The sequence below is a fragment of the Ostrea edulis genome, chromosome 2 (genome assembly GCF_947568905.1).
Source record: "Ostrea edulis chromosome 2, xbOstEdul1.1, whole genome shotgun sequence".
Lineage (NCBI taxonomy): Eukaryota > Metazoa > Mollusca > Bivalvia > Ostreida > Ostreidae > Ostrea > Ostrea edulis.
Window position 1 is genome coordinate 79,925,001 of NC_079165.1, and position 13,893 is coordinate 79,938,893.

A 13,893-nucleotide genomic window follows, 5' to 3' on the forward strand; every position below is an offset into this window, starting at 1 on the left:
TATCTTCATAGTCTGACAGAATAACTTTTAATAACATATGAATCCCATTAATTACAAGAAAAGTTCTTGTGTTGGATGTGCATATAGGTCTTTCCCTTAATCACAGTTCTTCTTGCGATTGATGCTTATATTGGTCAGATTTGGCAGATTAATAATACCTGCGCTCCTTCACATAGTTTAATAAGTTATAAGTTCGTCTGGTTTCTTGTAAGAATAATCAATTCTTAAATTTGACTTTAGAATTTTAATCAGTGTTGTGGTTTGCAGTCGGTTATAATATGTATTTGATACCATAATTTATATTACGCATGCCTAGGTAATGTTTACGTACATGTATGTTGTCCCGGTAGAACGACTTTACGCGACTTTAATTTGAAGAGTTTCACTAATGGAAATGATAAGTATGTCCTTGTGTATTTTCAACAATGAAATTTATTTTTAAGTATACTAAATTTTCATATTGAGCCACATATCTCCTCACCTCTATTTTGAGTTTTTCCTCTGTTTCACACCAGGTGGCTTCTTTTATACTGAGCTCTGTCACAAGGGAGTTAACTTTGTCTTTAAGATCGCTGTTCTCCATTAACAGTGCTGCATTGTCTGCCTGCAGCTCCAGTAACTGCTGTTGTAAAGCTTCAATGAGTGGCTTATGGCCACATTCTGAATCCTACAATTGTCCAATCACAAAATTCATCAGAGATTTTAAAATTACTCTCACAAAAATTAGACCTTTTTAAAAAGTGAAGCAAATAGTACATAAAAATTCTTTCATCAACAAGTATGCATCTTGAGAAGTGCTGATTTCATACAATACACTTTGCAGTCTTAAAATGTTTTTAAATTTGCCACTTATGATTTAATCTATTTGGTCAAACCAATGATATAACTACACAAAACCTTTTCCATTGCTTTTTTTAGCGCTTCCATGTCCTTTGCAAACTTTTTACGCATTTCTTCCATTTCTTTTGAATTGGTTCCCCGTAAATTGGATAGTTTTGCCTCCGCCTCCTTCATCTGGCTGGCATGGTTTTTCTCTGCAGCCTCAAGCTGAATTTTCAGATCTTCTAACTTCTTTTGGAAGTCTGCAGGAACCTTGCTGGTAGCGGCTGGAGGGGGAGGGGGAGCAGTGACAGTTGGCTTACTATCCCTGTGAAACACCTCACATTAATTCTTCTCTCATACAAGTTTATCATGGAATATGATGAAAAGTATTAACGCTATATCAATTTTGAATTTATTTCAGAAAGAAATTTTGTTTTTGAAAATAAATGAGGCTATGAAATGATGTCTTTCATGCTGCCAGGCATACTTCATGAAAAGTCTGTCATTGTGAAGCATCGTACCCTCATGTATTTTTAAAAAATTCAATTTATTTTTTATATTTACATTGTACTTTCATTTATGTCTGGATTCCCGCCCGTTAGAATAAGTGTACTATATTCACCAAGATTCATACCCACAGTGTTCACAACTGCAGCACATTCATGAGGAAATGGCTATCATTACCATCAAAGGCAAAAACATTGCAAATGTAAATATCTTGGTATGTTCTGAAGTCACTTTTGTAAAGATTTGCAAACATGACTTTCAGCGAGATATTTACGTCAATATCATTTATCTTGAATCAATCTGTATTATCATACTTTTATGTAAAATACTCGAATCTGATTGGTCAAGAAGCATTTGAAAAAACATATTGTTACCCTCTGAGAACAGAAAGCATGTGTTCCAGGGTGTTAGTATCTAGCAAAGGGTAACAGTACTTGACAACGGATGATATTATAAAAAAATTATCACCTGCGTCAAATTTATGCGCGTACGGTTCGCCGTAGATTGTTAGACGACGTCGTTTGTAATAAACGCGAATACCCGCATTGAAATACGAAATATCGCATGACAGTGATTGATCAAATGTAAACAAATGTAAATTTTTTCTGCTTTAATGTTTACATAACATTCAGTATAATAAAACAAATACTGCATGTAGTTGCGCATATGTGGGTAACATTGAAAATTTTCAATGTTACCATCAACTACATGCAATATTTATATAATGTGATTTCATTTGCCACCTAAATTATAAATCATTATAATCTGCATATTGACATTGTATACCTTCTTCCAAAGGGTGTCCCCACTTCCAGGATTTCTCTCTCGCGTTTCAGAACTGTGGTATTTTTAGCTTTTCTCAATTCATCCAATCTTTTCTTCAAACTGACAATTTCCTCCTCCAACTAAAGAGATATAAATGCTAAACTTTGTGTATTGAAGGGACTGATTCACGATTTCCCCCAAAATTTTCTTTTTCACTTTTAATGATCAAAATCTACTGTTTAATGTGTTTAAAAGATTTCACATAAAAATTATGTTTATACATTATCACAGAAGTTCATTTTAGAGAGTCTATTATTTGTTTTGTACACAAAGATTACGGTATGTTATTGTTTACGAAATTTTCAAAAGAAATGGATATCGATCTAAGTTTATCATCCCTTTCACATTTCAAGCATCTTGGGGGTAAAATTTGTCATCTAAAAGTTAAAATTTGTGACTATACAAAGTTAAGATGCTTTATATTACAAAATAAATATTTCACTTGTTTGTTTGTATACATAAAAAGACTCGGGTCTTTGTTTACATAACACATATTTAAGGCTAAAATATTGGTTTTATTCTTGCGTTCAGAAGGTCAAGATTTTGGCTGTCAACATTAAATGAGTTATATTTTTAATGTTTAACAGCGAAAATGAAAAATATTTTCATTAAAAATCGTGAACCAGTCCCTTTAGGACTTTGTGTACTATTTAGTATATATAATCATTCGTGTATATTAAGGACTTTGTGTACTATTTAGTAATCAGTCGTGTATATTAAGGACTTTGTGTACCATTTGGTAATCGGTCATGTATATTAAGGACTTTGTGTACTATTTGTTAATCGGTCATGTACGTTAAGGACTTTGTGTACTATTTAGTATATATAATCATTCGTGTATATTAAGGACTTTGTGTACTATTTAGTAATCGGTCGTGTATATTAAGGACTTTGTGTACTATTTGTTAATTGGTCATGTATATTAAGGACTTTGTGTACTATTTGTTAATCGGTCATGTATATTAAGGACTTTGTGTACTATTTGTTAATCGGTCGTGTATATTAAGGACTTTGTGTACTATTTGGTAATCAGTCATGTATATTAAGGACTTTGTGTACTATTTGTTAATCGGTCATGTACATTAAGGACTTTATGTACTATTTAGTATAAATAATCATTCGTGTATATTAAGGACTTTGTGTACTATTTAGTAATCAGTCATGTATATTAAGGACTTTGTGTACTATTTGGTAATCATTCGTGTATATTAAAGGGACTGATTCACGATTTTCCCCAAAAGTTTGTTTTTCACTTTTGATGATCAGAATCTACTTGTCTAATGTGTTTAAAAGATTTCACACAAAAATTAAGGTTATACATTATCACAGAAGCTCATTTTAGAGAGTTCATTTTTTGTTTTGTAAACAAAGATTGTGGTATGTTTTTGTTTACGAAATTTTCAAAAGAAAGGGTTATCGATCTAAGTTTATTATATCTTTCACATTTCAAGCATTCTTCAGGTAAAATGTGTCATCTAAAAGTTAAAATTTGTGACTATGCAAAATTTAGATGCTTTATGTTACAAAATTAACATTTCACTGGTGTGTTTGTATACATGAAAAGACTCGGGTCTTTGTTTACATAACACAGATTTAAGGCTAAAATACTGCTTTTATTTTTGCATTCAGAAGGTCAAAATGTTGGCTGTCAACATTAAATGAGTTATATTTTTAATGTTTCACATAAAAAATAAAAAATATTTTGTTCAAAAATCGTGAACCAGTCCCTTTAACGACTTTGTGTACTATTTGTTAATCGGTCGTGTACATTAAGGACTTTGTGTACTATTTGGTAATCGGTCCATTTGTCATTCGTGTATATTAAGGACTTTGTGTACTATTTAGTATATATAATCATTCGTGTATATTAAGGACTTTGTGTACTATTTAGTAATCGGTCGTGTATATTAAGGACTTTGTGTACTATTTAGTAATCGGTCGTGTACATTAAGGACTTTGTGTACTATTTAGTATATATAATCATTCGTGTACATTAAGGACTTTGTGTACTATTTGTTAATCGGACATGTATATTAAGGACTTTGTGTACTATTTGTTAATCGGTCATGTATATTAAGGACTTTGTGTACTATTTGTTAATCGGTCGTGTATATTAAGGACTTTGTGTACTATTTGGTAATCGGTCATGTATATTAAGGACTTTGTGTACTATTTGTTAATCGGTCATGTATATTAAGGACTTTGTGTACTATTTAGTATATATAATAATTCGTGTATATTAAGGACTTTGTGTACTATTTAGTAATCGGTCGAGTATATTAAGGACTTTGTGTACTATTTAGTAATCGGTCGTGTATATTAAGGACTTTGTGTACTATTTGTTAATCGGTCATGTATATTAAGGACTTTGTGTACTATTTGTTAATCGGTCGTGTACATTAAGGACTTTGTGTACTATTTAGTAATCGGTCATGTATATTAAGGACTTTGTGTACTATTTGTTAATCGGTCGTGTACATTAAGGACTTTGTGTACTATTTAGTAATCGGTCGTGTATATTAAGGACTTTGTGTACTATTTAGTAATCGGTCGTGTATATTAAGGACTTTGTGTACTATTTAGTAATCGGTTGTGTACATTAAGGACTTTGTGTACTATTTAGTAATCGGTTGTGTACATTAAGGACTTTGTGTACTATTTGGTAATCAGTCGTGTATATTACGGACTTTGTGTACTATTTGTTAATCGGTCGTGTATATTAGGACTTTGTGTACTATTTGTTAATCGGTCGTGTATATTAAGGACTTTGTGTACTATTTAGTATATATAATCATTCGTGTACATTAAGGACTTTGTGTACTATTTAGTATATATAATCATTCGTGTATATTAAGGACTTTGTGTACTATTTAGTAATCGGTTGTGTACATTAAGGACTTTGTGTACTATTTAGTAATCGGTTGTGTACATTAAGGACTTTGTGTACTATTTGGTAATCAGTCGTGTATATTAAGGACTTTGTGTACTATTTGTTAATCGGTCGTGTATATTAAGGACTTTGTGTACTATTTAGTATATATAATCATTCGTGTACATTAAGGACTTTGTGTACTATTTAGTAATCGGTCGTGTATATTAAGGACTTTGTGTACTATTTGTTAATCGGTCATGTATATTAAGGACTTTGTGTACTATTTATTAATCGATCATGTATATTAAGGACTTTGTGTACTATTTGGTAATCGGTCCATTTGTCCCATTGCTAATGACCCAGTGTGAGAGTGTTTTATTCCCTACAATGTCAGACCAGCCTTTGTTAACAATTTCCTTGGGTCTTATTGTCTGGATAAAAAAAGGGTAAAAAACTTTGCAATCGAATTAAAATTTCTGCTTCCACAGAAGGTAGTAAATCCAAAAAGTGATCTTTAATCAATTAGATTAGAATCCTCTTCAGATTTGGCCACTGTCATTGCACCAAATCACCGGATGAACAATTAGAATTACACTCAAACTAACACCACATCTGAGCCATAAATGATTAGAACTAAATGACAATCAAATTATTGATAAATGTTTAACAATTACTACAAATCAAAACCCCAGTCTAACATCTCTATAAAATCTAACATTATCTGTATAAAGTCTAATATTATCTGTATAAAGTCTAACATTATCTGTATAAAGTCTAACATTATCTGTATAAAGTCTAACATTATCTCTACAAAGTCTAACATTATCTGTATAAAGTCTAACATTATCTTTATAAAGTCTAACATTATCTGTATAAAGTCTAACATTATCTGTATAAAGTCTAACATTATCTCTACAAAGTCTAACATTATCTGTATAAAGTCTAACATTATCTTTATAAAGTCTAACATTATCTGTATAAAGTCTAACATTATCTGTATAAAGTCTAACATAATCTGTATAAAGTCTAACATTACCTTTATAAAGTCTAACATAATCTGTATAAAGTCTAACACTGTTCGTTATCTTCACCTTGCATTACCTCTATAAAGTCTAACATTACCTCTATAAAGTCTAACATTATCTGTATAAAGTCTAACATTATCTCTACAAAGTCTAACATTATCTGTATAAAGTCTAACATTATCTTTATAAAGTCTAACATTATCTGTATAAAGTCTAACATTATCTGTATAAAGTCTAACATAATCTGTATAAAGTCTAACATTACCTTTATAAAGTCTAACATAATCTGTATAAAGTCTAACACTGTTCGTTATCTTCACCTTGCATTACCTCTATAAAGTCTAACATTACCTCTATAAAGTCTAACATTATCTGTATAAAGTCTAATATTATCTCTATAAAATCTAACATTATCTGTATGAAGTCTAATATTATCTGTATAAAGTCTAACATTATCTCTATAAAGTCTAACATTATCTGTATAAAGTCTAACATTATCTTTATAAAGTCTAACATTATCTTTATAAAGTCTAACATTATCTGTATAAAGTCTAACATTATCTGTATAAAGTCTAACATTATCTCTACAAAGTCTAACATTATCTGTATAAAGTCTAACATTATCTTTATAAAGTCTAACATTATCTGTATAAAGTCTAACATTATCTGTATAAAGTCTAACATTACCTCTATAAAGTTTAACATTATCTGTATAAAGTCTAATATTATCTGTATAAAGTTTAACATTATCTGTATAAAGTCTAATATTATCTGTATAAAGTTTAACATTATCTGTATAAAGTCTAACATAATCTGTATAAAGTCTAACATTACCTTTATAAAGTCTAACATAATCTGTATAAAGTCTAACACTGTTCGTTATCTTCACCTTGCATTACCTCTATAAAGTCTAACATTACCTCTATAAAGTCTAACATTATCTGTATAAAGTCTAACATTATCTGTATAAAGTCTAACATTACCTCTATAAAGTCTAACATTACCTCTATAAAGTCTAACATTATCTGTATAAAGTCTAACATTATCTCTACAAAGTCTAACATTATCTGTATGAAGTCTAATATTATCTCTATAAAGTTTAACATTATCTGTATAAAGTCTAACATAATCTGTATAAAGTCTAACACTATTCGTTATCTTCACCTTGCATTACCTCTATAAAGTCTAATATTATCTGTATAAAGTCTAACATTATCTGTATAAAGTCTAATATTATCTGTATAAAGTTTAACATTATCTGTATAAAGTCTAACATAATCTGTATAAAGTCTAACATTACCTTTATAAAGTCTAACATAATCTGTATAAAGTCTAACACTGTTCGTTATCTTCACCTTGCATTACCTCTATAAAGTCTAACATTACCTCTATAAAGTCTAACATTATCTGTATAAAGTCTAACATTATCTGTATAAAGTCTAACATTACCTCTATAAAGTCTAACATTACCTCTATAAAGTCTAACATTATCTGTATAAAGTCTAACATTATCTGTATAAAGTCTAACATTATCTCTACAAAGTCTAACATTATCTGTATGAAGTCTAATATTATCTCTATAAAGTTTAACATTATCTGTATAAAGTCTAACATAATCTGTATAAAGTCTAACACTGTTCGTTATCTTCACCTTGCATTACCTCTATAAAGTCTAATATTATCTGTATAAAGTCTAACATTATCTGTATAAAGTCTAATATTATCTGTATAAAGTTTAACATTATCTGTATAAAGTCTAACATAATCTGTATAAAGTCTAACATTACCTTTATAAAGTCTAACATAATCTGTATAAAGTCTAACACTGTTCGTTATCTTCACCTTGCATTACCTCTATAAAGTCTAACATTACCTCTATAAAGTCTAACATTATCTGTATAAAGTCTAACATTATCTGTATAAAGTCTAACATTACCTCTATAAAGTCTAACATTACCTCTATAAAGTCTAACATTATCTGTATAAAGTCTAACATTATCTCTACAAAGTCTAACATTATCTGTATGAAGTCTAATATTATCTCTATAAAGTTTAACATTATCTATATAAAGTCTAACATAATCTGTATAAAGTCTAACACTGTTCGTTATCTTCACCTTGCATTACCTCTATAAAGTCTAACATTATCTGTATAAAGTCTAACATTACCTCTATAAAGTTTAACATTATCTGTATAAAGTCTAACATTATCAGTATAAAGTCTAACATTATCTCTATTAAGTCTAACATTACCTCTATAAAGTCTAACATTATCTGTATAAAGTCTAATATTATCTGTATAAAGTCTAACATTATCTTTATTAAGTCTAACATTACCTCTATAAAGTTTAACATTATCTGTATAAAGTCTAACATTATCTGTATAAAGTTAAACATTATCTTTATAAAGTCTAACATTACCTCTATAAAGTCTAACATTATCTGTATAAAGTCTAACATTATCTCTATAAAGTTTAACATTATCTGTATAAAGTCTAATATTATCTATATAAAATCTAATATTATCTGTATAAAGTCTAACATTACCTCTATAAAGTCTAATATTATCTGTATAAAGTCTAATATTATCTGTATAAAGTCTAACATTATCTGTATAAAGCCTAACATTATCTTTATAAAGTCTAACATTATCTTTATAAAGTTTAACATTATCTGTATAAAGTCTAACATTACCTCTATAAAGTTTAACATTATCTTTATAAAGTCTAACATTATTAGTATAAAGTCTAACATTATCTCTATTAAGTCTAACATTACCTCTATAAAGTCTAACATTATCTGTATAAAGTCTAATATTACCTCTATAAAGTCTAACATTACCTCTATAAAGTCTAACATTATCTGTATAAAGTCTAACATTATCTCTACAAAGTCTAACATTATCTGTATGAAGTCTAATATTATCTCTATAAAGTTTAACATTATCTATATAAAGTCTAACATAATCTGTATAAAGTCTAACACTGTTCGTTATCTTCACCTTGCATTACCTCTATAAAGTCTAACATTATCTGTATAAAGTCTAACATTACCTCTATAAAGTTTAACATTATCTGTATAAAGTCTAACATTATCAGTATAAAGTCTAACATTATCTCTATTAAGTCTAACATTACCTCTATAAAGTCTAACATTATCTGTATAAAGTCTAATATTATCTGTATAAAGTCTAACATTATCTTTATTAAGTCTAACATTACCTCTATAAAGTTTAACATTATCTGTATAAAGTCTAACATTATCTGTATAAAGTTAAACATTATCTTTATAAAGTCTAACATTACCTCTATAAAGTCTAACATTATCTGTATAAAGTCTAACATTATCTCTATAAAGTTTAACATTATCTGTATAAAGTCTAATATTATCTATATAAAATCTAATATTATCTGTATAAAGTCTAACATTACCTCTATAAAGTCTAATATTATCTGTATAAAGTCTAATATTATCTGTATAAAGTCTAACATTATCTGTATAAAGCCTAAAATTATCTTTATAAAGTCTAACATTATCTTTATAAAGTTTAACATTATCTGTATAAAGTCTAACATTACCTCTATAAAGTTTAACATTATCTGTATAAAGTCTAATATTATCTGTATAAAGTCTAATATTATCTGTATAAAGTCTAACATTACCTCTATAAAGTCTAACATTATCTGTATAAAGTCTAATATTACCTCTATAAAGTCTAAAATTATCTGTATAAAGTCTAACATTATCTTTATTAGGTCTAAAATTATCTTTATAAAGTCTAATATTATCTGTATAAAGTCTACCATTATCTTTATAAAGTTTAACATTATCTTTATAAAGTTTAACATCTGTATAAAGTCTAACATTACCTCTATAAAGTTTAACATTATCTGTATAAAGTCTAACATTATCTGTATAAAGTCTAACATTATCTCTATAAAGTCTAACATTATCTTTATAAAGTTTGACATCTGTATAAAGTCTAACATTATCTTTATAAAGTTTAACATTATCTGTATAAAGTCTACCTCTATAAAGTCTAACATTATCTCTGTAAATTATAAAGTCTAACATTATCTCTATAAAGTCTAACATTATCTTTATAAAGTCTAACATTACCTTCATAAAGTCTAACATTATCTTTATAAATCTAACATTATCTTTATAAAGTCTAACATTATCTTCATAAAGTCTAACATTATCTCTATAAAGTCTACCATTATCTCTATAAAGTCTACCATTATCTCTATAAAGTCTAATATTATCTGTATAAAGTCTAACATTATCTGTATAAAGTCTACCTCTATAAAGTCTAACATTATCTCTGTAAATTATAAAGTCTAACATTATCTGTATAAAGTCTAACATTATCTCTATAAAGTCTAACATTATCTTTATAAAGTCTAACATTATCTGTATAAAGTCTAACATTATCTCTATAAAGTCTAACATTACCTCTATAAAGTCTAACATTATCTGTATAAAGTCTAACATTATCTTTATAAAGTCTAACATTATCTGTATAAAGTCTAACATTATCTGTATAAAGTCTAACATTACCTCTATAAAGTTTAACATTATCTGTATAAAGTCTAACATTACCTTTATAAAGTCTAACATTACCTCTATAAAGTCAACATTATCTGTATAAAGTCTAACATTATCTCTATAAAGTCTAACATTATCTGTATAAAGTCTAACATTACCTCTATAAAGTCTAACATTATCTCTGTAAATTATAAAGTCTACCATTATCTCTATAAAGTCTACTCTAACATTACCTCTAAGAAGTCTAACATAAACTCTATGAAGTCTAACATTACCTCTTTTACTCGATCTTTTAGCAAAACTTCATTTCTTCTACTGTCATTGGTCAGGTCAAGTTTCTTGGATGCCATTGCTGACTTGGCATGTGGATGTCAAGGACGCAAAAGGCAAGACTGAAAAAAAGAGTAAAGACACAGAAGCAATAAAATTCTCAGTGCATCTCTCCACCAGGAGTTACCCCTTACATCCGATTTAAATGGCCTAAGCCCATCTTGCAACAAGGGGTATTGTGTACACATATAATTTATCATATGACCCCCCCCCCCCTACAAAACAGAATCACTACACAACATGTATGACCTTGTTACTGGCAGGCTTGGTCCTTATACTCTGTTAAACTTCATGTATTATATAGGATATCATTAAAAGTTTGACATATTTCAGCAAAAATCATTTGGAAGTTGGTTAGGACTTCTGTACATAAAGATTCAAGAATTCGTTTGAGATTAAAAGGCACATCTTGATATACAAATGCGAGAATGCTAGCTAATTTGTGATCAATTTTAGGAATTCAGATTGCATCAAGATCAGGATCTTTCTAGTCATTCAATTTATAGAATCTGACAGAGGTGGAGCGACTTCAGCATCTGTCAATCACCATGATCACTCTGTACCAGAGATCAGGATAGCATGTACATGAATGTGACAGCTGACAAATATGACAGCTGACAAATGTGACAGGTCCAGTCCAAAGACTATTTCTACCTACGTAGGTACTTATAGCTACGTAGGTATTTAAACCTACTCCAGGTAGCTATTCTTACCTACTTTTTCCTTTACTTACATTTCGTGGCCAAACGCAGGAACGGCGCAATATGGCGTGTACCAAATTTCTTGATTCACTTACACTGACGATGAATACCACAGAAACATTGCACAAAAATTATTACTTTCTAACTTTTCAAATTTGCATCAATAACAGCACCTAGTTCCATTTTCTATGAGTTTAGGATCAAAGCTACGTGAGAAAAAGTGTAGAATGTCTAACAAATCTGTAGTTTACCTTCATGCAGTTTTACACCAAAGGTTTTTGGGGCGAATTTTCATGCATTTCCTCTGCATTCTCCACCCTCGTGAAGTATTCAAATTTACACTCTGAATTTTGCCGTGCACAACATGATACATGAAACGACTGACCTGTTTAAAAGATGCACTTTAATTATTATTTATTTATATTTTCAAAAACAGGTAAAAGTAGGTAGAAGTAGCTACTTTAAGTAGGTTTAAATACCTATGTAGCTATTAATAGCTACTTAGGTAGAAATAGTCTTTGAAATGGACCTGACGTGTGACAGCTGACGAAATACATCATGGAGTTGCTGCAGGCAAAGGTTGGTAATGTACTTAACTAGTAAGTCCAAATCCTTTGTTATTGTAAGTAAACATACAAGAGAAAATGCATTGTAAACTGAATTAAGATATCCCATACACTACATAAAATTTACATTCTATTTGACACAAGCGTCATGCTTATTTTCTCAAGAGTTATTTCCCTTGTTATATAAAATCAAAATTCCATCAGATTTTGCACTTGTGACTTAAAATTTCTTATCAATTCTATAATAAACAATTGTTTTTCACATCCCTTTACCCAAGACCTTTCTTTTGCTTTATTTTACACATCAAAACATGCAACTCCTATAGGGGTCTATATATTAATTACATCAATATTTACTACATGTGGAGTGGGGTTATTTTTCAAAAATCCCTTCAAGGGTGAATTATTTTCTATTTTCTATGTTGATAGTCCCTTTAATGTATAGTGTATACCAGGTTTTTAATGTGACAAATAAGGGGGGGGGGGCTACAATTATGCAGTGGACACCTGTTTTATGCTTTCCTGAAAACAACATCCTGAAATCATTGTATGAGGCCTCATTGGAGATTCAGCCTCACTGATAAGGCCTCATATATTAGCTATATAATAGCTAATAAATAGTCTACATGTATTATAAAATCTGTGTAAAATCTAGAGAATGTTATAGCGTTCAATATCCTGAGAATTTATTGAACGCTAACTTTGCATTGTGTAATTAAATTGTGTGCACCCAAAACATTCCGAGTATGAGCGTTCAATATTGACTTTACCGTAATGACCTAAACAAGCTGTAATGACGGGTTTAATATTGAACAGTTAAGAAATGCATGCTGATATTGCACACTTTCACCTCAGATGCCAATATTGATGAATTCTCGTCTATTTTGGAGTATTTTTAGTGAAAAGGGATATAATTTAACAACTAAATACTTTAGCTATATTATAAAAGGGTTATTGAACTTATATTGGTGAATATTGGCACAAGTTGGCTGTCAAAATGCACCAATATAAGTTCATATTACCCTCTAGTATCACAGGAAAACTTAACCTCTGCAGGATATGATGACTACTCTTTTTTAAACCAATTGTCAGGTGATATATGATTGAGTGCAACACTGCAGTATTATTTAGTGATTATTATTAACATTGCTAATGATCATAACAGACACCTGGTGTTTCTCTGCGCTATTCATACGCCCAAAGTTTGGGTTGTGTTATAAACATTGCAATGTGTTAATTTCTTCTTCTCATCGACCTAACATAACCAAGTTAGCACTTCTACTAGTAGTAAAGCCGAACACATACAAATTACATGATAATCAAGCTAATCCGACCTTATGCAACTTTCTCTTCTTGAAATTGTTTCCAATAACATTTCCTTGCAATATTCTCTTTCAAAATTCTTTTTAAAAACTCTTCAGAAGCAGATTTTACTGGCATGTACTAAAATAATACCTCAGGCTCAGGCGGCTCATGCACGTTCGCGTTATGGACTAGCGTATAGCGCTTCCGAACATGCACAACTTCGTTGTTGATCAAACTTTCTTGACCTATAACCTAAGGGTCAGGGTGCAGCTTAAATCATTCATAACAACAACAAAGTGTCGATATAAAGGTGAAAAGGAGATAAATGTATAGGCACTTTCTAATTTAAACAAAAATATTTTTTTTTAAATATTTGTTTTTGTTTCACAAGT

The 13,893-nt window shown here is 29.5% G+C and overlaps 1 protein-coding gene across 8 annotated transcripts in view; it reads right to left on the minus strand.

Moving 5' to 3' along the window:
* The window catches only part of LOC125678194 (uncharacterized), a 28,122-nt gene extending 14,313 nt beyond the window's left edge, over window positions 1-13,809 (minus strand). For all 8 annotated transcript variants that reach the window (XR_007371439.2, XR_007371438.2, XR_008800154.1 and 5 more), the window contains exons 1-5: window positions 13,652-13,809; window positions 10,875-10,991; window positions 2,116-2,234; window positions 898-1,147; window positions 482-667 (exon numbers count right to left, since the gene is read on the minus strand). Coding sequence is in view for 5 of the 8 variants with exons in the window: in XM_048916438.2 (XP_048772395.2) it covers window positions 482-667; window positions 898-1,147; window positions 2,116-2,234; window positions 10,875-10,949 (630 nt within the window). In the remaining 3 variants the exon portion in view is untranslated. The remainder of the gene's footprint in view (window positions 1-481; window positions 668-897; window positions 1,148-2,115; window positions 2,235-10,874; window positions 10,992-13,651) is intronic.
* Between the last annotated feature and the right edge of the window lie 84 nt (window positions 13,810-13,893).